The 27,939-nt window shown below is 46.9% G+C and overlaps 1 protein-coding gene across 3 annotated transcripts; it reads left to right on the forward strand.

Annotated features, from left to right (window-relative positions):
- The first annotated feature begins 11,097 nt into the window (after nt 1-11,097).
- Nucleotides 11,098-27,440, forward strand: ZDHHC22 (zDHHC palmitoyltransferase 22). Of its 3 annotated transcripts, none has more exons than XM_083167209.1 (3): nt 11,098-11,315; nt 20,169-20,778; nt 23,790-27,440. In XM_083167209.1, exons 2-3 carry the CDS (start codon nt 20,283-20,285, stop codon nt 24,023-24,025), a joined length of 732 nt encoding a protein of 243 aa, XP_083023335.1. In that variant the 5' UTR covers nt 11,098-11,315; nt 20,169-20,282; the 3' UTR covers nt 24,026-27,440. The 3 variants fall into 3 exon arrangements, with proteins under 3 accessions (XP_083023335.1, XP_083023334.1, XP_083023336.1); XM_083167208.1 differs by lacking the exon at nt 11,098-11,315 and adding an exon at nt 11,324-11,458; XM_083167210.1 differs by lacking the exon at nt 11,098-11,315 and adding an exon at nt 11,561-11,698.
- The last annotated feature ends 499 nt before the right edge of the window (nt 27,441-27,939 follow it).

A 27,939-nucleotide genomic window follows, 5' to 3' on the forward strand; every position in this document is an offset into this window, starting at 1 on the left:
GCGAATGTCACCTAGATATGCTGGATCCTATAGGGACAGTGTATTAACAGCTGCCAGAGTCACCTATACATGCTGACTGCTATAGGGACAGTGTGTACTAGTAGCTGCCAGTGTCACCTATAGATGTCAACTCCTATAGTGACAGTGTACTAACAGCTGCCAGTATCACCCATAGAGGCTGACTCCTACAGGGACAGTGTACTAACAGCTGCCAGTGTCACCCATAGATGCTGACTCCTATAGGGACAGTGTACTATTAGCTTCCAGTGCCACCTATGGATACCAACTCATATGGGGACAGTTTACTAGTAGCTTCCAGTGTCACCTATAGATGCTGACTCCTATGGGGACAGTGTACGAACAGCTGCCTGTGTCACCTATATATGCTGACTCCAACAGGGACATTGTACTAACAGCTGCCAGTGTCACCTATTAATGCTGACTCCTAAAGAGACAGTGTACTAGCAGCTGCTGGTGTCACCTACATATGCTGACTCCTATAGGGACAATGTACTAACATTTGTCAGTGTCACCTATAGATGTTGACTCCTATAGTGACAGTGCAATAACAGCAGCTGGTGCCACCTATAGATATTGACTCCTATAGGGGCAGCATACTAACAGCTGCCGGTGTCACCTGGATACTCTAGGAAAAGTGAACTAGTAGCTGCCAGTGTCAACTATATATGCTGACTCCTTTAGGGGTGGTGTACTAACAGCTGCCAGTGTCACCCATGGATTCTAGCTCCTATACGGACAGTGTACTAACAGCCGCCTGTGTCACCTATAGGTTATGTCGACTACAGGGGCAGTGTACTAACAGCTGCTGGCGTTACCTATATATGCTGACTCCTAGAGGGACAGTGAACCAACAGCTGCCAGTGTCACTTATAGATGCAGACTCCTATAGGGACAATATACTAACAGATGCCAATGTCACCCATAGATACTAACTCCTATAAAGCCTGTGACCTAACCGCTGCAAGTGTCACCTATATATGCTGACTCCTGTAGGGGCAGTGCATTAACAGCTGCCATCATCACCTATAGATACTGGCTACTATAGGGACAGTGTACTAACAACTGCCGGTGTCACCTATATATGCTGACTCCTAAGGTGCGGATTCAGTATTGAATCCCGGCGGTTGGGATCCCGGCGTTCAGAATCCCGACGCCGGAATCCCGACAGCCGAAATGCCGACAAGGGGGGGACGTGGATCGCCCCCCCCCTTGCGGGCTCGGCACACTAATTTATTCTCCCTCCAGGGGTGTCGTGGACACCCCAGGAGGGAGAATGTGTCGGCATTTCGGTGGTCGGGATTCCGGCGTCGGGATTCTGACCGCCGGGATTTTAACTGCATCCCCTAAGGTGCATACACATGGGGGGAGATATATTGCTCAGCCATATATGGCTTGCAATATATGGCTGAGCAATATATTGCTCAGTGTCTCCTTTTCATCAGCGACCAGAGATGGTCGCTGATGAAAAGGAACCTCTGCTGGGGGAGCCGCAGAGGTAATTAGCTGGTCGCAGGAGCAAGCTCCTGCGACCAGCGATTACAACGGAGCAGAAAACGGGAGCGCGCACCCGGCGATTTATCGCTGGGGCACACTTCCATCACTGGCAATATGGTCGCCTGCGACCATATTCCCAGCGATTATAGCCCATATCGCCCCCGTGTGTACACAGCACTACAGGGACATTGTACTAGTTTCTGTCAGTGTCACCAATAGATTCCAACTCCTATAGGGACAGTGTACTAACAGTTGCTAATGTCATCTATAGATGTTGACTCTTGTCAACATCTATAACAGCTGATAGTGTCACCTATAGATGCTGACTTCTATAGGGACAGTGTACTAATAGTTGCTGGTGTCACCCATCATAGATGCTGACTCCTTCAGGGACAGTGAACTGCTACCGGTGTCACCCATCAATGCTGACTCCTATAGGGACAGTATACTAGTAGCTGCTAGTGTCACCCATATATTATGATTCCTATAGGGGAAGCGTACTAACTGCTGTTATATGCTGACTCCTATAAGGGCAGTGTACTAACAACTGTTGGTGTCACCTATAGATGTCGACCCCTATAGGGGCTGTGTACTAACAATTGCAAGCTTCACCATAGATGTTAGCTTCTATAGGGGAAGTGTGCAAACAGCTGCCGGTGTCACCTATATATACGCTGACTCCTATGGGGAAGTGTACTAGTAGATGCCAGTGTCACCTATAGATGTTGACTCCTATAGGGGCAGTTTACTTACATGCGGAAGGTGTCAAATATATATGCTGGCTCCTATAGGAACAGTGTACTAGTAGCTGTCAGTGTCACCCATGGACAGTGTATTAACAGCTGCCGGTTTCACCTATATATGCAGACTCCTATATGGACAGTGTACTAACAGCTGCCTGTGTCACCTATATATGGTGACCCATATGGGGCCAGTGTACTAGCAGCTGTCAGTGTCACATATAGATGTTGACTCATATAGGGGCAGTGTACTAGCATCTGTCAGTATTACCTATAGATGATGGCTCCTATAGGGACAGTGTACTAACAGCTGCCAATGTCCCCTATATATGCTGGCTCCTATAGGACAGTGCTCTCACTGCTGTCGATTAATCCATGTCTATAGGGTCAGTGTCACCTGTGGATCCTGTGTGTATATAAGATCAGTGTCACCTGTGGATCCTGTGTGTCTATAGGATCAGTGTCCCCTGTGGATCCTGTGTGTCTATAGGATCAGTGTCCCCTGTGGATCATGTGTGTCTATAGGATCAGTGCCCCCTGTGGATCCTGTGTGTCTATAGGATCAGTGCCCCCTGTGGAACCTGTGTGTCTATAGGATCAGTGTCCCACAGATATCAGTGTCCCCTGTGGATCCAATGTGTCTATAGGATCAGTGTTCCTCAGATATCATTGTCACCTTTGAATACTGTGGGTCTATAGGACCCGTGTCCCACAGATACCAGTGTCACCTGTGGATCCTGAGTGTCTATAGGATCAGTGTTCCTCAGATAATCAGTGTCACCTGTGGATCATGTGTGTCTATACGATTAGTGTTCTTTAGATATCAGTGTCACCTGTGGATCCTGTGCAGCTATAGGGTCAGTGTCCCACACATATCAGTGTCCCTATATACGATCAGTGTTCCTTAGATATCAGTGTCACCTGTGGATCCTGTGCAGCTATAGGGTCAGTGTCCCACACATATCAGTGTCCCCTGTGTATTGTGTGTCTATAGGATCAGTGTCCCCTGTGTATTGGGTGTCTATAGGATCAGTGTCACCTCTGCATCCTGTGTGTTTATAGGATCAGTATCACCTGTGCAACTTTTGTGTCTATAGGATCAGTGTCGCACAGATATCAGTGTCACCTGCGGCTCCTGTGTGTCTATAGGATCAGTATCACCTGTGCATCCTGTGTGTCTATAGGATCAGTGTCCCTTGGATATAAGTGTACCATGTGGATCCTGTGTGTCTATAGGATCAGTGTCACCTGAGGATCCTGTGTGTCTATAGGATCAGTGTCACCTGATGATCCTGTGTGTCTATAGGATCAGTGTCCCCTGTGGATTCTGTGTGTCTATAGGATCAGTGCCCCCCTGTGGATCCTGTGTGTCTATAGGATCAGTGCCCCCCTGTGAATCCTGTGTGTCTATAGGATCAGTGCCCCCTGTGGAATCTGTGTGACTATAGGATCAGTGTCCCACACATATCAGTGTCCCCTGTGGATCTAATGTGTCTATAGGATCAGTGTTCCTCAGATATCAGTGTCACCTGTGATTACTGTGGGTCTATAGGACCCGTGTCCCACAGATACCAGTGTCGCCTGTGGATCATGTGTGTCTATACAATCAGTGGTCCTCAGATATCAGTGTCACCTGTGGATCCTGTGCAGCTATAGGGTCAGTGTCCCACACATATCAGTGTCCCCTGTGTATTGGGTGTCTATAGGATCAGTGTCACCTGTGCATCCTGTGTGTTTATAGGATCAGTATCACCTGTGCAACTTTTGTGTCTATAGGATCAGTGTCGGACAGATATCAGTGTCACCTGCGGCTCCTGTGTGTCTATTGGATCAGTGTCACCTGTGCATCCTGTGTTTCTATAGGATCAGTGTCCTTTGGATATTAGTGTACCACGTGGATCCTGTGTGTCTATACTAGGATCAGTGTCACCTGAGGATCCTGTGTGTCTATAGGATCAGTGTCCCTTGGATTTCAATGTCACCTGTGGATCCTGTGTTTCAATAGGATCAGTGTTCCTCAGATATCAGTGTCCTCTGTGCATCCTGTCTATTTATAGGATCAGTGTCACCTGTGGATCCTGTGTGACTATAGGATCAGTGTCTCTTGGATATGTGTCACCTGTGTCTATAGGATCAGTGTCACCTGTGCATCCTGTGTGTTTATAGTATCAGTGTCCCTCAGATATCAGTGTCTTCTGTGAATCATGTGACACTATAGAATTAGTGTCACATGTGCATCCTGTGTGTCTATAGGATCAGCGTCCCTCAGATATCAGTGTCACCTGTGGATCCTGTGTGTCTATAGGATCAGTGTCCCTCAGATATCAGTGTCCTCTGTGGATCCTGTCTGTTTATAGGATCAGTGTCACCTGTGGATCCTGTTTGTCTATAGGATCAGTGTCCATCGGATATCAGTGTCACCTGTGAATCATATGTGTCTATATGATCAGTATCCCTCAGATAACAGTGTCCTTTGTGAATCCTATGTGTTTATAAGATCAGTGTCACCTGTGGATCCTGTGTGTCTATAGGATCCGTGTCCCTTGGATATCAGTGCCCGCTGAGAATCCTGTGTGTCTATAGGATCAGTGTCACCTGTGCATTCTGTGTGCCTATAGGATGAGTGTCACCTGTGGATCCTGTGTGTCTATAGGATCACTGTCCCTTGGATATCAGTGCCCCCTGAGGATCTTGTGTGCCTATAGGATAAGTGTCCCACAGACATTAGTGTCACCTGTGGATCCTGTGTGTCTATAGGATCAGTGTCCCACAGATATCAGTGTCGACTGTGGATCCTGTGTGTCTATAGTATCAGTGTCACCGGTGGATCCTGTGTGTCTATATGATCAGTGTCACCTGTGGATCCTGTGTGTTTATAGGATCAGTGTCCCTCGGATATGTGTTACCTGTGGATCCTGTGTGTCTATAGGATCAGTGTCCCACAGTCCCACAGATATCAGTGTCACTTGTGGATCCGGTATGTCTATAGGATCAGTGTCACCTGTGCATCCTGTGTGTCTATAAGATCAGTGTCCCTCGGATATCAGGGTCACCTGTGTATCCTGTGACTATAGGATCAGTGTCACCTGTGGATCTTGTGTGTATATAGGATCAGCGTCCCACAGCTATCAGTGTCAACTGTGGATCCTGTGTGTCTATAGGATCAGTGTCCCACAGATCTCAGTGTCATCTGTGGTTGTGTATCCTGTGTGTCTATAGGATCAGTGTCTCCCATATATCAGTGTCACCTGTGGATCCTGTGTTCCTATAGGATCAGTGTCCCTTGGATATCAGTGTCCCCAGTGGTTCCTGTGTGTCTATAGGATCAGTGTCACCTGAGGATCCTGCCTGTCTTCAGGATCAGTGTCCCGCAGATATCAGTATCCCCTGTGGATCCTGTATGTCCATAGGATCAGTATCCCCTGTGGATCCTGTATGTCCATAGGATCAGTGTCCCCTGTGGATACTGTGTGTCTATAGGACCAGTGTCACACAGATACCAGTGTCACCTGTGGATCCTGTGTGTCTATAGGATCAGTGTCCCACAGATATCAGTGTCACCTGGGGATCCTGTATGTCTATAGGATCAGTGTCCTCTGTGAATCCTGTGTGTCTATAAGATCAGTGTCACCTGTGCATCTTGTGTGACTACAGGATCAGTGTCACTCCGATATCAGGGTCATCTGTGCATCCTGTGTGACTACTGGATCAGTGTCACCTCTGGATCTTGTGTGTACATAGGATCAGTGTCCCACAGATATTAGTGTCAAATGTGGATCTTGTGTGTCTATAGGATCAGTGATCCACAGATATTAGTGTCACCTGTGAATGTGGATCTTGTGTGTCTATAGGATCAGTGTCCCACAGATAAGTGTCACCTGTGGAACCTGGGTTTCCAAAGGATCAGTGTCCCTCAGATATCAGTGTACTCTGTGTATCCTGTGTGTTTATATGATCAGTGTGCCCTGTGGATCCTGTGTGTCTATAGGATCAGTGTCCCCTGTGGATCCAATGTGTCTATAGGATCAGTGTCCCACAGATATCAGTGTTGCCTGTGGATCCTGTGTGTCTATAGGATCAGTGTCACCTGAGGATCCTGTGTGTCTATAGGATCAGTTTCACCTGTGGATCATGTGTGTCTATAGGTTCAGTGTCCCACAGATATCAGTGTCCCCTGTGGATAAAATGTGTCTATAGGATCAGTGTTCCTTAGATATCAGTGTCATCTGTGCATACTGTGTGTCTACAGGACCAGTGTCCCACAGATATCAGTGTCACCTGTGGATCCTGTGTGTCTATAGGATCAGTGTCCCACAGATATCAGTGTTGCCTGTGGATCCTGTGTGTCTATAGGATCAGTGTCACCTGAGGATCCTGTGTGTCTATAGGATCAGTGTCACCTGTGCAACCTGTGTGTCTATAGGATCAGGGTCACACAGATATCAGTGTCACCTGTGGATGCTGTGTGTCTATAGGATCAGTGTCCCTCGGATATCAGTGTCACCTGTGGATCCTGTGTGTCTATAGGATCCGTGTCACCTGAGGATCCTGTGTGTCTTCAGGATCAGTGTCCCACAGATATCAGTGTCCCCTGTGGATCCTGTGCGTCTATAGTATCAGTGTCCCACATATATCAGTGTCACCTGTGGCTCCTGTGTGTCTATAGGCTTAGTGTCCCACAGATATTAGTGTCCCCTGTGGATCATGTGTGTTTATTGGATCAGTGTCACCTGTGGATCCTGTGTGTCTATAGGATCAGTGTCCCTCGGATATCAGTGCCCCCTGTGGATCCTGTGTGTTTATAGGATCAGTGTCACCTGTGGATTCTGTCTGTCTATATGACCAGAGTCTGCCGGATATTACTGTCACCTGTGGATCCTGTGTGTCTATAGGGTCTTTGTCCCACAGATATCATCGTGATCCATGAATCCTGTGTGTCTATAGGATCAGTGTCACCTGAGGATACTGTGTGTCTATAGGATCAGTGTCCCACAGATATGTGTCACCTGAGGATCCTTTGCGTCTATAAGATCAGTGTCCTACAGATATCAGTGTCACCTGTGGATCCTGTGCATCTATAGGGTCAGTGTCCCTCAGATATCAGTGTTGCTTGTGGATCCTGTGCATCTATAGGGTCTGTGTCGCACAGATATCAGTGTCACCTGTGGATCCTGTGCGTCTATATGATCAGTGTCCTACAGATATCAGTGTCATCCATGGATCCTGTGTGTCTATAGGATCAGTGTCCCACAGATATCATTGTCACTTGTGGACCCTATGCGTATATAGGATCAGTGCCACCTGTGGATCCTATGTGTATATAGGATCAATGTTACCTGTTTATCCTATGTGTATATATGATCAGTGTCCCCTGTTCTTCATGACACACTTGTAGACCCATTGTCAGCACAATCTGCTGCCCTCACCCCCAGGTAGATGCACAGGTGATCGTGCACAGTGTTGGTATGGCATGCCGGGCTATGGAGATATTCCGGTTTGTTCAGTAACTGGCACCTGAGGGCATGGTTAGGACTTTCTATTACATTTCTCTATATTTTGTACTTTACACTGGAATGAACTGTAGCAAATTCCTAAGGTCATATTTCTCCAGGCAAAAATGTTCCTTACCTGCAGTACAACACTTGTCATGTACCAAACCACAAAGTGCATGCTGCTTCATACAAGGTAGTCACAGGATTACAACAAAGAGGAAAAAAACAGTCGCACAGGAGGGAACTTCAATTGTCAGATGAATAGGCCCCTCAATGGATAGGTGTGCTGCCACTGGACATGGATTGCAATACAGAAAAGGGGGAAAGAGAGGATATCTGTGTGGCGCACCAGAGGCATTCAAGATAAATTATAAAACTTTTATTGGTTCAAATATATAAAAAAGCGAAATAAAACACAAACAATACACATAAGACACAGACATGTGATTAAAACGGGATATCACTATCCATACAACGTGGGACCCCAATGTCAGATGGTCCTCTTTAATGCTGTGTAACAGCAGGTGGGTGTTTAGCGGCAATGACAGGTTCTGTATTTGTGGAGAAAGAAATTCTCCAATTGTTTACCCTAATAGGATGTACCTTGGAAGGCCATCAATCAGTGGCTCAACCATACGATTTTGTGTGGACGCAAACTGATATTTGTAAAAATCAGTGTTGGTCACAATGGACTTATATAGGAATACAGGCTGTTAGTCTTTATTCAATGGTGGCTCCAGGCTCCTGTAAAGCCTGGATTGGTAATCTCACAGGTTAATACTGGCCAGTCTATATCAGACTGTCTGGCTAGTGTGATACAGGGAGCCGGCTATGATGCTTATTATGCGTATGGACCCAGTGCTGATATACTGCAGTCAATGTGGTCTATAGGGCAGGTGCCATCCTGTAGGTATCCAGCAATTTCCCACACTGGACGCCGCTGCGGGCGGTACTCTACTGCCGGTATTCAGCCTCAAGTTGCTCACCCAGAGGACGCGGTTGCAGACGTCATGCACCGCGCCTGTTAGGAGAGCTCCGGAACGCTGGAGAACACCACGCGCTACACCCTGTCTAACAGATCAAAATGCATTTCATGAGGGAAGGGGACATTGGGGTTCACACACGAGGTGTGTGGTCAGCGCACGCTTCGCTGGGGAGCTTCGTCAGGACCAACGTTGTAGGTATAGTGATATCCTGTTTTAATCACATGTCTGTGTCTTATGTGTAATGTTTCTGTTTTATTTTGCTTTTTTATATATTTGAACCAATAAAAGTTTTATATTTTATCTTGAATTCCTCTGGTGCGCCACACAGAGACATCCTCTCTTTCCCCCTTTTCTGTAGTCACAGGATTAGCACTTTAATACACTATATAGGATGCAACAGAAGATCAAAGCATAAGTGCATAGGGAAACTCACCAAAAAACCCATTGCCCACTGGTAGGCTAGGGAACGGGATTGGTGATGTGCATGGTGCAAGGGAAGAACAAGAGGGTGGAGGGCCCTGCCCAAATATCCTATTGCACACTGGTAGGCCAAGGGAGTGTGGACTGGTGATGTGCGTGGTGCTTGCCAACAAGCATAATGGGACCTCGGAAGGCAGATGCACGGATGCCGGTGCACCTGCAGAGCCTCTGTGCTTGATACAGCCTACACCTGGTTATGGCACTGGAGGAGAGGGTCTGAGTGCAGGCTCTGTGGGCCCTCCCTCCTCTCTTGCAGCACAGTACAGAGACAGGACTAGCACAGTGCCTGTATGCACCCATTGCCCAGAGCCAGAAACTAGCACATGGGCCAGATGCACCAAGCTTCAAAAAGTGATAAAACTCCTAACTGGCATTCCACGGGCTGTCTTTGACGGATGCGGGACCATTTGTCTACAACAAGAAGATAGACAGCCATTAGGTCAACACCATTAGTTCGACAACTCAATAGGTCGACATGCTTTTAGGTCGACATACCATTAGGTCGACATACCATTGGGTCGACATGCCATTAGGTCGACAGTGTCTAGGTCGACAGTCAAAGGTCGACATGGTTTTTTTCACTGTTTTTTTACCCAAATGTCGACACAGCCGACATGGACACAGTTTGAAGTGAACCGCAGCCCCCCGCATCGCTCGCGATGCTTCGGGCGCGGTGCCTCGCTGCGCTCGGCACGCTATTATAATCTAACTCCACGCCCTAGTGGATGGTAGGGCATAAAATACCGCCTGTCGGCACATGTCGGCTCAAAAAACAGTGAAAAAAAACATGTCGACCTAGAAACTGTCAACCTAATGGCAGTGTCGACCTAATGGCAGGTTGACCTATTGACATGTCGACCTAATGGTATGTCGACCTAATAGCAAGTCGGCCTATTGAGTTGTCGAACTAATTGGCTGTCTAATGGCTGTCTATCTTCTTGTTGTAGACAAATAGTACGGATACCGTCTTTGACAAATCACATTTATGAGCTTTTTGGTACTTAGTACATCTGGGCCAATGTCTGTAACTATTGAATGCCAGGAACTATCACAGAAAACGGGGGCATATTGGTCCCCTTTTCTGGGCAATCAAAGGCCAATAACTGTGGGGTCTATTTAGTTGGAGAGAAATAAAGTAAAATAAGTGGTGTCTTTGTGCCAAGACTGGTCACGTAGCAACGCGCCATCAATGCGGACTGGTATGCCAACCAATACTTGCTGCAAATGCTGGAAGCCATTTCCAGGTGTCACCTAAGAACGTGCATTCCTGGTGCCTTCCTCCTTCAAGACAATGCACCTGGAGGAGGACATGAGGCCTTCAGGTGCACTTTTTTGAGCCGACATATGCCGACAGGCGGTATTCCATGCACTACCATCCACTAGGGCAGGGATGGGGAACCTTCGGCACTTCTGCTGTTGTTGAACTACAAATCTCAGCAAGCCCTGCAACAGTTTTAGCAGGGCCAAATAGCAAAACTGTAGCAGGGCATGCTGGGATGTGTAGTTCAACTCCAGCTGGATGGCCGAAGGTTCCCCATCCCTGCACTAGGGCATGGAGGGTGAAGAGAAAAATGTGCTGAGTGCCATGCACGGTGAACCAATACGGTGTCCATTTCGACCATGTCGACATACAGGACCAGTGAAAAACCCAAGTCGACCATGTGAATGTCGACCTAGCCATTGTCGACCTTCCATCCATGTCGACCTTAGGCAGGTAGGCTTATTTTAAGTGTCGACCTAAGCCACGTTGACCTTCAGTAGTCGATCCAATGACCCAATGGGGCTGCAGCCAGGATGCAAGCACACTGCTCCAGCAATCCTAGTGACATGAGTGGGGAAATACATATCAATGTCCCCTCCACCTCCTGACAGCACACATACCAGATAACGGACCACAACTACCAGAGAACACAGTGCCCAGCAGCAGCAGCACACACTCATTACGCAGGTTATTAAGGCCCGCACTGCCGTATATAGAATAATAAGACATGTGGAGTGTGGAAGTCACAGTTATGAAGGGGATGTGAAGGTTAATCCTCAGCAGCACGGAGGGAGAGAGCGGGAGACACCACTGCCTGCTGCTACTGCTGCTGCTGATCAGGGTGAGTGATGCAGAGGAGGAGGGCAGGTATCTGGGTAGAGGGGGAGGAGTGTGGTCGGTGAGTTAGATGTTACAGAAGATGCCACCTCAGGATGGGAAAGGACCAGCACAGCAGACAGGCTGGAATCTCGCATCCTGCCCAAGGTCAGTGGGACACAGGCAGGGGGGTGGGGGCAGGACTTGGGCATGCCAGGTACCTGTGTGCAGGCTCTCATGGGACAGTGCCACCTCCATCACTGTATGTGCCATACTTAGCGGGCAGTGTGTGCAGGGAAGTATAGACAGTGATTCAGTGCAGTGTATACAGGATGTGCAGTGTGCTGTGCAGTGCACCTAGATGTGTGCAGAACAGGTATACACAGGGATCTGCCTGCCCAGCCCCAGGTGAGTGCTGCCTCTATTACCTGTGACACTGAGCTGCATTAGATGACATCCTCCTATAGAGAATATATTGTACATTGTCTGTCTGAAGCCCCTAATTCTAATATACTGAATTACAAATGAACAGCAGATATGGATCCTTTCCTTTTGGGGTGGATGGTGATCTCTGGAATAGAGCAGTATCGCACAAGAACAAGGGTCGCTAGTGGGGGCACTGGTGTGGGTTAATGCATTAACACAGGTGCCAGCACTGGCAATACTTTTCTCCCATGGGGGGGGGGGGACGACGACGACACAGTGGCAGATTCTGAGAACTGGTCAGAAAGGGCGAGGGTTTGTGATTGTCCTGGGCAGATTGGTCTTCCATGACAGGATGGGAGCTGGGTCTGGGTGCGGACACCGCGATCACACATAATGTACTGTCTTGCAAGTCTAAGCTCAGAGTGATTCTGATACCTGCAGCCAGGTAAGGCAGTGTCAGACCTGTGTGCTGCACCTAGAAGAGGGTTGGTAAAGAAGTACTAGTTGTCACAGGTGCAGGGTGATAGTGAGGTACTAGTGGTGACAGGTGCAGGAGGTTAGTGAGGTGGTGCAGGTGCAGGAGGTTAGTGAGGTACTAGTGGTGACAGGTACAGGAGGTTAGTGAGGTACTAGTGGTAACAGTTTTAAGGGGTTAGTGAGGTACTAGTGGTGACAGGTGCAGGAGGTTAGTGAGGTAATAGTGGTGCAGGTGCAGGAGGTTAGTGAGGTGCTAGTGGTGACAGGTACAGGAGGTAAGTGAGGTACTAGTGGTAACAGTTTTAAGGGGTTAGTGAGGTACTAGTGGTGACAGGTGCAGGAGGTTAGTGAGGTACTAGTGGTGACAGGTGCATGATGTTAGTGAGGTAATAGTGGTGACAGTTGCAGGTGGTTAGTGAGGTAAAAGTGGTAACAGTTGTAGGGGGTTAGTGAGGTACTAGTGGTAAGAGTTGTATGGTGTTAGTGAGGTACCAGTGATGACAGGTGCAGGAGGTTAGTGAGGTACCAGTGGTAACAGTTGTAGGGGGTTAGTGAGGTAAGGGTGGTAACAGTTGTAGGGTGTTAGTGAGGTACCAGTGGGGACAGGTGCAGGATGTTAGTGAGGTACTAGTGGTAACAGTTGTAGGGGGTTAGTGAGAAAGTAGTTGTGACAGCTGCATGAGGTTAGTGAGTACTAGTAGTGGCAGTTGCAAGAGTTAGTGAGGTACTAGTGGTGACAGTTGCAGGTGGTTAATGAGGTAAATGTGGTAACAGTTGTAGGGGGTTAATGAGGTACTAGTGGCGATAGCTGCAGTGGGGTTAGTGAGGTACTATTGGTGACAGTTGCAGTGGGGTTAGTGAGGTACTAGTGGTGACAGTTGCAGATGGTTAGTGTGGTTCTAGTGGTGACAGGTGCAGGATGTTACCGAGGTACTAGTGGTAACAGTTGTAGGTTGTTAGTGAGGTACTAGTGGTGACAGTTGCAGGTGGTTAATGAGTTAAAAGTGGTGACAGTTGCAGGGGTTAGTAAGGTACTAGTGGTAACAGGTGCAGGAGGTTAGCGAGGTACTAGTGGTGACAGCTGCAGATGCATGACAGTTGCAAGGGTTAGTGAGGTACTAGTGGTGACAGGTGCAGGAGGTTAGTGAGGTACTAGTGGTGACAGGTTAGTGAGGCACTAGTGGTGACAGGTGCAGGAGGTTAGTGAGGTACTAGTGGTGGCAGTTACAAGGGTTAGTGAGGTACCAGTGGTGACAGTTGTAGGGGGTTAGTGAGGTACTAGTGGTGACAGGTGCAGGAGGTTACTGAGGTACTAGTGGTGACAGTTGTAGGGGGTTAGTGAGGTAAAAGTGGTGACAGTTGCAGGGGTTAGTGAGGTACTAGTGGTGACAGGTGCAGGAGGTTAGTGAGGTACTAGTGGTGACACTTGCAAGGGTTAGTGAGGTACTAGTGGTGACAGGTGCAGGAGTTTAGTGAGGTGCTAGTGATGACAGGTGCAGGAGGTTAGTGAGGTACTAGTGGTAACAGTTTTAGGGGGTTAGTGAAGTACTAGTGGTGACAGGTGCAGGAGGTTAGTGAGGTACTAGTGGTGACACTTGCAAGGGTTAGTGAGGTACTAGTGGTGACAGGTGCAGGAGTTTAGTGAGGTGCTAGTGATGACAGGTGCAGGAGGTTAGTGAGGTACTAGTGGTAACAGTTTTAGGGGGTTAGTGAAGTACTAGTGATGACAGGGGCATGAGGTTAGTGAGGTAATAGTGGTGACAGTTGCAAGGGTTAGTGAGGTACTAGTGGTAACAGTTGTAGGAGGTTAGTGCGGTACTAGTGGTGATAGCTGCAGTGGGGTTAGTGAGGTACTAGTGGTGACAGTTGCAAGGGTTAGTGAGGTACCAGTGGTGACAGTTGTAGGGGGTTAGTGAGGTACTAGTGGTGACAGGTGCAGGAGGTTAGTGAGGTACTAGTGGTGACAGTTGTAGGGGGTTAGTGAGGTAAAAGTGGTGACAGTTGCAGGGGTTAGTGAGGTACTAGTGGTGACAGGTGCAGGAGGTTAGTGAGGTACTAGTGGTGACAGTTGCAAGGGTTAGTGAGGTACTAGTGGTGACAGGAGCAGGAGTTTAGGGAGGTGCTAGTGATGACAGGTACAGGAGGTTAGTGAGGTACTAGTGGTAACAGTTTTAGGGGGTTAGTGAGGTACTAGTGATGACAGGGGCATGAGGTTAGTGAGGTACTAGTGGTGATAGTTGCAAGGGTTAGTGAGGTAAAAGTGGTAACAGTTGTAGGGGTTAGTGAGGTACTATTGGTGACAGGTGCAGGGGGTTAGTGAGGTACTAGTGGAGACAGGTGCATGAGGTTAGTGAGGTACCAGTGGTAACAGTTGTAGGGGGTTAGTGAGATACTACCGTGTTTCCCCGATAATAAGACCTACCCCGAAAATAAGCCCTACCCTTGATTTTGGACACTGGTCCTAAATAAGCCCTACCCCGAAAATAAGCCCTAGTAAAATTTCATTATCTGGCTTTCAGACAATAGATTCTACACCTGCTAAACCCCCCTGATCCCCCACTCACAACCCTAACCCCCCTCACTTCCGTTGTGTAGGTAAAAGCACAGGCTTCTTCTGAAGCCGCTTCTATTCCCATGGATGCATTGCGGTGCGGTACGTCACCGCGCACATAACGCGGCTGCAGAACGGAGCTGTGTCACAGCAAAGAAGAGCTGGACATTATTGAAACTTAAAGGAGTACTGGGGCATGTTTACCTTTATCACGGAGGACTGGGGACATGTTTATTACTGTAAGGAGGACTGGGGGCATGTTTGCCGATATAATGGAGGACTGGGGCATGTTTATTAAGGAGTACAGTATGTTTACCTGTGTCAAGAAGGACTGGGGGCATGTTTCTTGACATTTGCTGTCAATGTTCATTAAAATAAGCCCTACCCCTAAAATAAGCCCTATGGTGTTTTTTGTTCAAGAAAAAAAAATAAGACAGTGTCTTATTATCGGGGAAACACGGTAGTGGTAACAGCTGCAAGGGTTAGTGAGGTACTAGTGGTGACAGGTGCAGGAGGTTAGTGAGGTACTAGTGGTGACAGTTGTAGCGGGTTAGTGAGGCACTAGTGGTGACAGGTTCAGGAGGTTAGTGAGGTACTAGTGGTGACAGTTGCAGGAGGTTAGTGAGGTACTAGTGGTGACAGGTGCAAGGGTTAGTCAGGTACTAGTGGTGACAGTTGTAGGGGGTAAGTGAGGTACTAGTGGTGACAGGTGCAGGAGGTTAGTGTGGTACTAGTGGTGACAGTTGTAGGGGGTTAGTGAGGTACTAGTGGTGACAGTTGCAGGGGTTAGTGAGGTACTAGTGGTGACAGGTTCAGGAGGTTAGTGAGTTACTAGTGGTGACAGTTGTAGGGGGTTAGTGAGGTACTAGTGGTAACAGTTGTAGGGTGTTAGTGAGGTACCAGTGGGAACAGGTGCAAGATGTGCCAGTGGTAACAGTTGTAGGGGGTTAGTGAGATACTAGTGGTGACAGCTGCATGAGGTTAGTGAGGTACTAGTGGTCATAGCTGCAGGAGAGTTAGTGAGGTACTAGTGGTCATAGCTGCAGGGGGGTTAGTGAGGTACCAGTGGTAACAGTTGTAGGGGGTTAGTGAGGTACTAGTGGTCACAGCTGCATGAGGTAAGTGAGGTACTAGTGGTGACAGTTGCAAGGATTAGTGAGGTACTAGTGGTGACAGTTGCAGGGGCTAGTGAGGTACTAGTGGTGACAGTTGCAGGAGGTTACTGAGGTACTAGTGGTGACAGTTGTAGGAGGTTAGTGAGGTACTAGTGGTGACAGTTGTAGGAGGTTAGTGAGGTACTATTGGTGACAGTTGCAGGAGGTTACTGAGGTACTAGTGGTGACAGTTGTAGGGGGTTAGTGAGGCACTACTGGTGACAGGTGCAGGGTGATAGTGAGGTACTAGTGGTGAAAGGTGCAGGGGCTAGTGGGGTACTAGTGGTGACAGGAGGTTAGTGAGGTACTAGTGGTGACAGTTGCAGGGGGCTACTGAGGTACCAGTTGGGTCAAGCGTTTGGACCCAGTAATTTGCAGATCAACACAAGTAATTCTTATGTGTAAAAGGGTCGGCTCGGGTCCAAATTTTCTGGACTTTTTACCAATGTCAAAGTACCAGTATTGTAATAAATAAATACCAGGGATTTTGACCCGGGTTGATCCTTTCACATGGAAAAACTATCAGGGTTGAACCGCAAATTATTGGGTCCACATGCTTGACCTGGCGGTTTACTTTTCCGTGGCAAAGGAATATTATATAGAAATGTAAATGGTCATTTAGTGTGTATGTGTATATATATATATATATATATATATATATATATATGGAGTACAGTCGTAAGATGGTGCCCCTTGTGTTGATCTTTGTTATTAGACCAACATAGCCTTATGATAATTTCTTAAAGCATATAACATAAAGTCCATAAATTTTCAAATATTTATTAAAAAGTCTCTTGTTCCACACAATGGTAGCAGTTGTTCCAGAATATAACAAGATGTACTTTGTTGGTTTCAGGTACTTTAAAATAGCAAATGTGAACACCCAACGCGTTTCGTCCCCTCGTGGGACTTCATCAAGGGTTTTGCTATGCATTAACAACACATAAAAACATATATTAAAAATACTTTTCAAACAAATTGAACATTTTAATACAAAAAATAAATAAAAATTAATCAGGATGGACTTCATTTCGACATGCTAATACAATTGTTGACTTGGCTCAATCCTCTTATTACATAAATGTGTAGAGAGGAAGAATGAAATATCCGGAAGTAGAGGTGAGAGCAGGTGAACAGAGGCGAAACAGCAGAAATACACATTGGTTTACATATCCATTTCTACAGCAGATTGCATATAAAAAAATAATAAAAAAAATAATAATAATAATTTGGAAGTTATTAATGACGGTTTAATAACTTCCAAATTATTATTATTATTTATTGTTTTGATATGCAATCTGCTGTAGAAATGGATATGTAAACCAATGTGTATTTCTGCTGTTTCGCCTCTGTTCACCTGCTCTCACCTCCACTTCCGGATATTTCATTCTTCCTCTCTACACATTAATGTAATAAGAGAATTGAGCCAAGTCAACAATTGTATTAGCATGTCGAAATTAAGTCCATCCTGATTTTTTTTTTTGTATTAAAATGTTTAATTTGTTTGAAAAGTATTTTTAATATATGTTTTTAATTGTTGTTAATTCATAGCAAAACCCTTGATGAAGTCCCACGAGGGGACGAAACGCGTTGGATGTTCACATTTGCTATTTTAAAGTACCTGAAACCAACAAAGTACATCTTGTTATATTCTGGAACAACTGCTACCATTGTGTGGAACAAGAGACTTTTTAATAAATATTTGAAAATTTATGGACTTTATTTTATATGCTTTAAGAAATTATCATAAGGCTATGTTGGTCTAATAACAAAGATCAACACAAGGGGCACCATCTTACAACTGTACTCCTTACTTCCTCTATCCCCCATCCAACAGGGGATCTTGTAAGTTAGGCAGCCTCCACATACAGTAGTAACTGTTAATTCTGTGGCGCGAAACAGGAGTCTGTTCTCGATATATATATATATATATATATATATATATATACACACACATACATACACATACATGCATACACATAGCCACTGAGAAAGCAGACACCAGAGAACAAGGTCTCACCGCAGAAACCACTCTGCAATCAGGAACATTCCTCATGTATTTTTAATTGACTTGGTAATAGAGAGCTACTGATTAGCCATTTGTAATCACAGAGCTGTATGTCTGTACAGTAACAATTATAACCTTGTGAAGCTTCATCTACAGCTTGAGTCTCCCAAATCCGAAATACCTGGAACCACACATACTTATATATCGGAATTCTCCAAAGTCTAGAATATATTCATTCCATAATGAGATATCTCGGGGGCGGGACCCAGAAATAAACACAGAATGCACTGAATTTTACTGCAGATAATAGATCCCCCGGAACTATCCAATCAGCCCTGAAAGCCGAACTATTGGGGATATATTGTTCCACACGTCCAAAAGGGTAGCTGAAAAATCCCCGATAAATGACATGTCCTCGTGATCGCAGCCGTGACAAAACACACAGATCTGGGAACTTAACCCGGGTCCTAGGAGTTTTCACCAGAAAACAGGTGGAAAAAAAAATGGCTGCAATTGAATTGCCTGGAAAACTCATTGTGCAAAAAATTGTGGCAAAGCCATGAAGGTCATTTTATATAATAATACTTTTAATAATTTTTTTAGTTAAATAAAATGGTACTTGTTTCCTAGAATGGCGCCACCGATTTTGATTGTAAGCATCGGGTCGGAAAAATCGTGTCGATCGCATCGCATGCAAACCAAATCGCATGCGATGCGATCGACGCGATCGACCGGATTTTTTACATTGGAATCAATGTAAAATGGTCCCTGAGACCAGATTTTGCATTGATTTTAATGTAAAATGCCCCAAAACACCCCATTTCCATAGAAACACCCCCTCATGTTTCAAATGCCCCCCATTGTTAACGCCACCCCGGTATTGATGCCAACCCAAAGCGTGGCGAGCGCAGCGAGCCCGCGGCGCGCGTCCTCCGACCTTTTTATACCCCTACTATCCACGTCATCATGGAGTTGAGGATAGAAAGTGTGGCGAGCGCAGCCAGCCACTGAGCCCGAAGCGTGGCGAGCGCAGCGAGCCCCGCGAGGGGACGCGGATACCTTCACAGGTATCTGCGTCCCATTGCGGGCTTCACAGGTATCCGCGTCCGCTCGCCACGCTTCGGGCTCGGTGGCTCGCTGCGCTCGCCATACTTTCTATTCTCATCTCCACGCCGACGTGGATAGTAGGGGTATGAAAAGGTTGGAGGACGAGTACCGGCGCCCCTCGTGGGCTCGCTGCGCTCGCCACGCTTCGGGTTGTCGTCAATACCGGGGTGGAGTTTAAATTGGGGGGCATTAACCATACTTTTTACACATATTCAATGTGAAATTGGCCATATTGGCCAATTTCACATTGTCACCTATGTAAAATCGGGTTGATCGCATCTCGGGCCATTACAATGTCCTGCGACCGACGCAATCAACCCGTTTTTGACTTTCAAATTATTTTAACATTGTTCCCTATGGGAAAATCGCGTTGATCGCGTCGGTCGCATCGCGGCCCCTTATTAGGGGCCGCGATGGACGCGATCAACGCGATTTCCCCTTTTACCGGCAATTGAGCTTGTAAATGTAAGAAAATCGGGTCCATCGCATGCCTTATGTACCTTAACTTAAGGCATGCGATGAACCCCGACGGGCGCCGTGCTAGGAAACAAGTACCAATAAAATTTGTGTACATTTGACCCATTTAAAAACAATGCTGTCACTATCGGAGTCACATATATGACAAAAAAAAAAAAACTTGTTTCAAAATATTCTGCATATCGGACCTTGGCATATGGGAGATTCAACCTGTACTTGAAATATATAACTGTATTATGTATATTTTTTACACTATGGTCTTACCACCATTTAGGACATGAACAGCAATAAATAAAAAGCTGACCTGAGAAGAAGCGGGGAAGAGATCAACTGGAGATAAAGTGGAAGTGGAAAGAGATAACGTACCAGCCTGAGCCAATCAACTCCCAACTGTCATATTTCAAAGATAGCTGATTGGCTGGTGTGTTAGCTCCTTCCACTTTATCTCTAGTATATCTCTTCGCCAGGCTTAATACATCTGCCCCACAGTATTGTAGAGTGGCTTATTCAGAAGTGCCTGTTACTGACATTATATCACCCATCCTGTACACTGTATCTGTGGATCTGATTGGCTTTCATTAGAATCCCATGGGGTGGTATTTCTACCGGTTACCTTGCAGTATGTAATGTTTTCTTTATTAATAATAACTACAATCTCCCTCTACCCTCTCTGTCCAGGAACACGTTCCGCGCTGATCTTCCGGTGACAACTCTGGCACTAATGCTCGACCAACACCAACCCTCCTCTCTGGGCAGGTTACCGGCCATGCGGAGCCTGCAGAAGGTCCCAGGATGGTGGTCCTGCAGCTACTGAACCTTATGGCCCCTTTCTACTTCCTCTGCCTCCTTGCGGTCACGTTCTGCCTCCAGCTGTTCTTCTTCCTCCCTGGAATGTGTGGTGACCATGCGCTTCCCCTGTCTGGCCTCCTACACAGTTCTCTGTTCTTCTTCTTTCTGGTCAATGTCATAGGCAATTACTTCCTGGTGATCTGGAACAGTCCTACGGCCAATGTGGTCAGTGCAGATGCCGCCATGTCTGATAAACCCTTTTGCCAGATATGCATCCGAGTGTTGTGGGACCAAGAGCATCACTGCTTCTTCACGGGGACCTGCATCGGCCGCAGCAATCTGCGCAGCTTTGTCCTGTTCTGCCTGCATGCTTCCTGCAGTTGTTTCCACGCATTGGTGTCAGGAGTGGGATACATATCAAAGAGTTTCTCCCTCTCTTTCTTCGATCCTTTGACTTTCCTCCGGCTGCTGCCGCTCTCTGTCTCCCGCTTCTTCTCAGGTCAGCTTTTTATTTATTGCTGTTCATGTCCTAAAACATGTTCATCGCCAGTCGCTGAGCTGCATCCGTTTTTCTGATGTTTGTACATAGAATCATCCTGGCATAAGTACTGGGTGGCGGAGACCATCAACCATTGATGATTCATAATCGACTGTGGTTTATGGCTGATGTTGAATACTTTTGCCATAATGGGGGAGAATATGAGGGTTCCCCTCCAACGATGGTACAGCATAACATTTTTTTTTTTTTTTTTACAAGGTGCAGGACATGGAGCAAAGCTCCACCCCTGACACCCATGAACCAATGCCACCTGGTTCTGATTGACCCCAGGAAAGTCATTGCAAGAACAAAAATGGTTATTGGTTGGTTAAACCATCGATGGTCACCAACTGCTCTGTTGGCAACCATCAATGTTCCCTTGCCATTTTACCATCAATGGTAAACAAATCGATGGCCATCCTTAAGGCCCCTTGCTACTTATACACATCTCCAAGTTCCAGGACACTGAAACAACGTGACTGGTAGCAAAACATAAACGCTTCTTAAGGATAATGGAAATTGTCCCAGGCACGGATCCTTAGTATCGCAAACAGCCAGAATTCACCTCTCACTTTGCAATCTGTTGGCTGCTGAAACATTGAGGATATTATAGAGACATAGGGGGAAATTTACGAAAATGGGAGATCTATTTCACATGGGATGTTGTTATGGGCAACCAATTAGATACTATCTGTTATCTTCCCATGTGAAACAGAACGCCCACCCTAGTAAATTTCCCGCATATAGTAAAGGTTTAGGGGGGTATTCAATCTCGCTCAAAGCTTGCTCGACCGCCATGACCCTGTCCCATTCTCGGCCAGCTCGACCGAGAATACGCAAGCGGGATTCAATGTCCCGCCTGCAACGGGACGAGAAGGGGCGTGGCCGCGAGTTGCGGCCAGGAAGAGGCAAGCTGCAGCAGGCAGCTTGTCACTTCCCGGCCGTTCTCGGCAGAACGAGCCCCACAGCTTGTGAAGTCAGGCTCGTTCTGCCGAGATACCCTGCTCAGTGCTGTCGGGGAAGACAGCATTGAATAGGGCCCGGCGGCCGGTGATTAAATACCCCCCTTAGAGTTGAGGTTCAGTTTAGACTTTCTGCTATTTATCCCTGCAGTCCTACAGTGCTGCAGGGAGAGGGGTGAGGTTCAGTTGTGGAGTGCAAGCTCAGAGCTAAGGACAGTAAGAGCTCAGTAAAACATTTCTGTCTAGTGTTCAGCAGGTGTACTCAATTGGGTCTGTGAATTCACAGTACATCACTTACCTCTGCTGCCTGATGTCTGGAGGGAGAACGTCCACATGAGCTGTGCAGGAGGTTGAATATCTGGGTGTGAAAATAAGAGAATGAGGAAGGTCGCTGCAGCAGAACAATGAGGTGTAGACAGTTGTATTAACTACCCTGTAAACAATGCGCGCTCCCATGGATCAACAAGATAACCCAGATCAATTGGACATGCATCAAATCTGACGATATCGTGTGACTACATGTTCGGTGGGAGTCCTGGGGAGGTCACTGAACGATATATCATTAACAATATTGTTCAGTGTTTATCCGGCGGGTCATTTGTTTCGTGGCACAGCTGATATTGTTGCCACATTTCGTATAGTTTGTATGGGGTGTAATGGTGTGTACACACAGTGAGATTCCCTTGCTATACAATATTTGCTATTTTTGTACTATTTACATACAATTCATACTGTACAATCTGGATTAGATTTGCACTATATAGTCCTTGCTGCCCTGTCTATCTGGGTTTCGATTTGTGCTGTCACGGGAGCGCGTGTCAAAATTGAATGTCAAATCTCACAGTATGTACACAGCATTAGACAAAAAGGATTAAATCCAGGTACACACTATCCAAATATCAGTCTGATCTGCCATTAACTGGATAATCAGCAGGATCCCGAGATTAGGCCAATTTTTGACAGGATTTAGATGTTCCAATCCCTGGATTTCGAGATCGAAATGTGCATACACATTTGACCCTTTTATGCCGGGCAGAGCTGAGCACCAGCAGCTCTCGTCTCGCCTGCGCAGTGTGGGGTTAGAGGTCACGCTGAGTAGCCACACACCTGCCCCCACCTTTGCTGCAGCCACCTGCGTGATTATCGGATGAGCAGCATTTACCAGGTAGTGTGTACCCAGCTTCATTTCGCTCCTGGAATAATGCATGTTGCAATGCAAGAGGTATATTTAGGTTTGCATGCAGGAGAGATACTGGCTGTTTTTGCATGTAGCTCACAAATGCTGGACAGTTTTATTTTTACAATGTATTATAGATTTCAGCCCTGTGTAGTGCAGCATGGTCCTGTCCTATGCTTTTCCTGCTCTGCTACCAGCTCCAGCCCCTATAGGTGTGAGTCTTTGTTCATGTATTGATGTTGAGGCTGTTACAATGTGACAGAAGACCAGATGGCAGGGACATGTAATCATATTATCTCATTTGCATAGACTTGTATTACCTAATTTACATAGATCCTGCAGATTCAGGAACGGCCGTCCAATCAGGCGAAGGGATAGCTGGGGAGACTTTTCCACCATCCCAGCAACACCTGCTATACAGACAAGTAGATATATCACACAGCATGTAGCAAATGTGGGCATGCGTCACGTACAAAGTCTACCAGCAGCAGTTACATGGCCTCTCACCATGGCGACATTGACAAACGCTGCCCCAGTTCTGTGCCTCATGAAAAATGACACATGGGCCTGGCTCTATTTATAGAAGCGGGACTGGAAAGGTTAAATCTGGCCCTGAAATTTGCCGTCTGTCATGTCGCTGTCCTACATTGCCGCAGATAATTTCCAGTCTATGATTTCCTAATTCTGGTCTCATATTAATCCTGACCTTCCTCTTCCACTACAGACATTACTCCACATTCTAACCCTACAGTCCTCACCTTCTCCAGATGACCTTTCACCTGTCCTAAAGAGTCCACCAGTCTTCAGTGTTTCATTGTGTTTCCCATCCACAGGTTCTCTTCTAAGCTCGGAAATGTTGGCGGTCCTCATGCTTTACCTCTGGTTAGGGGTGGGTTTGGCCTGTGCTGCTTTCTGCTGCCACCAGCTGCTACTGATATCCAGGGGACCAACCTGCCACAAGAGGTCCACCGAGGAGACCAGCAGAGTCAACTGGATGGACAACATGACGAGCGTCTTCGGGAAACGGTGGCTGCTGGCAATTCTGGTCCCTCAGGCTAAGGAAAATTGATGGCAGCGACAAGAGACAGTTGTGTAGAACTTTCACTAGAGACTATGCGGCGATATATACAGCGTGCATTACCCTATTGCTTTGTAGACACACAGTGGTCAATTCTCAATGGTAGAGTGGCCTCACTTTGTAATGTTATAAGAGGAATCCTTGCTGCTAGATCCCTCAGTGCCTGCACATATAGCCAGACCTACTCACAGCACTGTAGTTATAGCAAACTACCACTATATATAATAATCTCTATATAATATAAATAGCTAGACCTCACAGCTTTGTAACCACAGCTGGGTCCTTAATTGTTTTTCTCTCTAGCTAGATTGGTAATTACTGTAAGCACTTTTTTTTTAACGAGGCACCAAAAATGTCTGCAACGCTGTATATAGCAAACATGACTGGGTAGAAAAAAGTAACGCAATAAATATAATTGGCTGAGATAGTGGAGCCAGGGGAGGGGTGGAACAAGAATGGCCTTGCATACGCAAGCTTACAATCTACACTAGATAGACAAAAGTGATTGGACACTGACCGTAAATAGATCGATGAGATTAGACTTTGTAGGACAACCATGGACAGTGATTACCGCAGACACCCTTCTTCGCAAACTGACCACAAGTTCCTGGATAGCAGGCGTTGGTAGGTTTTGCTATTCTGCCTTAAGTACAGTGACCAAGGAAGGTCGTGTCAGCCTAGAATGCACCAGTTGCTCCACTTCATCCCAGAGGTTCTCAGTGGGGATAAGATCTGGACTCTGCGGTGGTCGTTCCATCCAGGTTACCGAATGTTCTGTAAAACCAGATGAAACAGCCCCCACAGCATAACGCCACCACTTTTATGCTATAGTGTAGATACTGTACACTCATTAGACGTTCTCCCGCTAATCAACCAACCCAAACGTGTCCATCTCATCTGTTACGTTTCATGAACACGTCTGCTGCAGGAGCACACCGTTCTGCTTGAAGGTCCAATCACTTTTCTCTCATTGTATATAAGGAAAGCAACCGCACATTATAGACCTCTCTGTACCCATGTGTAAGTCCCTGAGAAGGCTCATCAGCAACCAATGTCCTGGAACTAGAAATCCCCACAGCTCTCTTCAGATAGATCGTCTCAATAGTCTACGTCACAGGTCTTCAACCTGTGGCCCTCCAGATGTTGTAGAACTACATTTCCCAGCATGCCCTGACAGTTTTGGCATGCTCTTATAGGAAAAAATGTGGCAATGCATGTTGGAACATGTAGTTTCACAACATCTGGAGGGCCATAGGTTGAAGACCCATGGACTCTACACCAATTGCAAGAGTCGCTTGCAGTGACATATCCTTCAGTGCCGCTAATCAGTACATACTGTAACCTCCTCGTACCCGCCTGGGCCTCTAAACATCTGAATTGTTAGCTCGGTCTCCTTATTTGTATCATGGTTACGCAGATGCACTCAGTTATACCAGTAGCTAGACCCTCCAATACCCTATATCAGTACCTAGATCTATACACAGCTCTACAAGGGCAGCCCTCATACAAGCACCCAAGCCTCTGAAGCCTTCTTACACAGAGGTCTTCCCAATAAGCTATACAAGGAGGCCAGTCTCCTGATCCTCCACATGAGTGGAGCGAGGTCCATACAATACTTACAAGTCCTTTCTCAGGTGAGTAGTTCTCAGTGCAGCAGCCCTACTGCTGATTATGGGATTATGTGCTCATATGTCCTATAGCAGGGCTCACGGCTTCTTGTTACTATGCATTCTATATTACCAATTACTAGTGATTAGCGCTGCTTTCCTCGTAGCTTCATCTTCTATAGACACTATGCTGTTATATAAAGCTTATTAAATACTCGCATTTTCAGCAACAATACCCAATGAGTATCGCTTACCATATCCCCCAATACACACAATGTGAGTGCTAGATAATAGCTCCAGTATATACCAATCTGTATTCACACTGACAGTTAATAATAGCTCTCCTTTATGCAGTGTAACATTGTGCTAATAGGCTGCTGTGCTCCAGCTGACAAATCACTGATCCGTCCCCACAGCAAGGACCATAAAATGGGTTGAACTTGATGGACTTAAAAAAAAAAAAAAAATTATAAGTTATAAATGCCCAAAAAGCTAACTGGGTCTGCCCCCCTCCACAGACCCACCAAGCGGGTCTTCCTCCCCCAGTCCAACCAACAGGGTCTGCCCTCTCCCCAGTCCCAACAAGTGGGTCTACACACTCCCCAGTACGAATAAGCGGGTCTGCGCCATCCCTAGTTCCACCAACTGGGTCTGCGCCCTCTCTAATCCAACCAAAGGCGTTTGAAACCTCCCCAGTCCCAACAATCAGGTCTGTACCCTCCCCTGTCCCAATAAGCAAGTCTGCGCCCTCTTCAGTTCCAACAACTGGGTCTGCGCCCTCTTCAGTTCCAACAACTAGGTCTGTTCCCTCACCAGTTCCAACAACTGGGTCTGCGCCCTCTCCAATCCAACCAAAGGCGTTTGCAACCTCCCCAGTCCCAGAAATCAGGTCTGTACCCTCCCCAGTCCCAATAAGCAAGTCTGCGCCCTCTTCAGTTCCAACAACTGGGTCTGCGCCCTCTCCAGTTCCAACAACTAGGTCTGTTCCCTCGCCAGTTCCAACAACTGGGTCTGCGCCCTCTCCAGTTCCAACAACTGAGTCTGCGCCCTCTCCAGTTCCAACAACTGAGTCTGCGCCCTCTCCAGTTCCAACAACTGAGTCTGTGCCCTCTCCAGTTCCAACAACTGAGTCTGTGCCCTCTCCAGTTCCAACAACCAGGTCTTTACCATCCACAGTCCCAAAAAGCAGCGGAGCACCTTGCTCCGGAAAAACAGGTTTGTGCCCTCCCCAGTCCCAACAACTTGGTCTGCGCCATCCCCAGTTTCAACAACCAGCCTTCTGTAACTATTAACCAGTTTATGGATTCACCAATCAGGGTAGCCAGGTCAGTGCTCTCCATACGCAGGACAGACAGGTCCATGCACTCCCCAGTCATGACAACCATGTACTCTGCCAACTGGTACCTATTGCATGCCCCCCCCCCAACACCAGTGGCCCCACAAATTAGGAACCTCACACAACCCCCCGAACACAAGTCATGTTGTTGTTCTTTTACAGTACACCCTTGGACGCTCTAGCGAACAGAAAAGCCCACTCTGTACAGTCACTCACTATATTGTAAATCCAGATGGTCTCACTTCTCTGCATTAGCAATCAAGCTTCCTAACTATCTTACATTAACAGATCAATTAACTATTTGATAGTTTCAGGATATTAGTATCAAATTATTGAAATCAACACACACACACTACAAATAATTGATATTCACAGATTACAATCTACAAACGATGACCAGGTTTTATTTTTGTATACAAATTTATTGGTTTGAAAAATGCAATAAAAAGTGCACAATGTGTAACATGTGTCATCTGTTTCATGGTATGGGATGTCCTGGATTGTCCTGCTGACACCAGGAGATGGCTGTACTGGACTGAGCCAGCCCATGCAGAGGCAGGCATTGCTGGGTCATTAAATAAGCCAAGTTGACACATGGGTAATCCAACATGGAGACAAACAGCAGTGTAGAAAGCAACCCAGGGTGGGCGTGGCTTGGCCGGCAACACGAGCGGACGCGGGGAGCTAGAGCTCCGTCCAGATCCTTATTGAATATCCTTCCCCGCGGTCCCAGCAACCTGCAAAAGCACCCCCCGCAGGCTCCGGAGCTGCTTCTGACCCCCCGCGCTGTTTGTCTCCTGTCTGGGCGGCACACTAAGAGCTGAGCGACGGTGCAGGCCTGACTGGGTGTCCTATCCTCCTGGTGCGGGCGCCATATTGGATCTGCTGGCGGCTCTGGAGTTCCCGGAACGCGCCCTCTCACCTTAGCGATACAGGTGCCTGGTCCGGCGGTCTGGCGGGAG

This window comes from Crinia signifera, chromosome 12 (assembly GCF_055691185.1).
Source record: "Crinia signifera chromosome 12, ASM5569118v1, whole genome shotgun sequence".
Lineage (NCBI taxonomy): Eukaryota > Metazoa > Chordata > Amphibia > Anura > Myobatrachidae > Crinia > Crinia signifera.

Bases quoted from the DNA above. Each gene is read 5' to 3' on its own strand.
- ZDHHC22 (XM_083167209.1), top strand. From the start codon at position 20,283: ATGGTGGTCCTGCAGCTACTGAACCTTATGGCCCCTTTCTACTTCCTC. The intron at 20,779-23,789 runs GTCAGCTTTTTA...TCCCATCCACAG, and splicing joins TGTCTCCCGCTTCTTCTCAG to GTTCTCTTCTAAGCTCGGAA.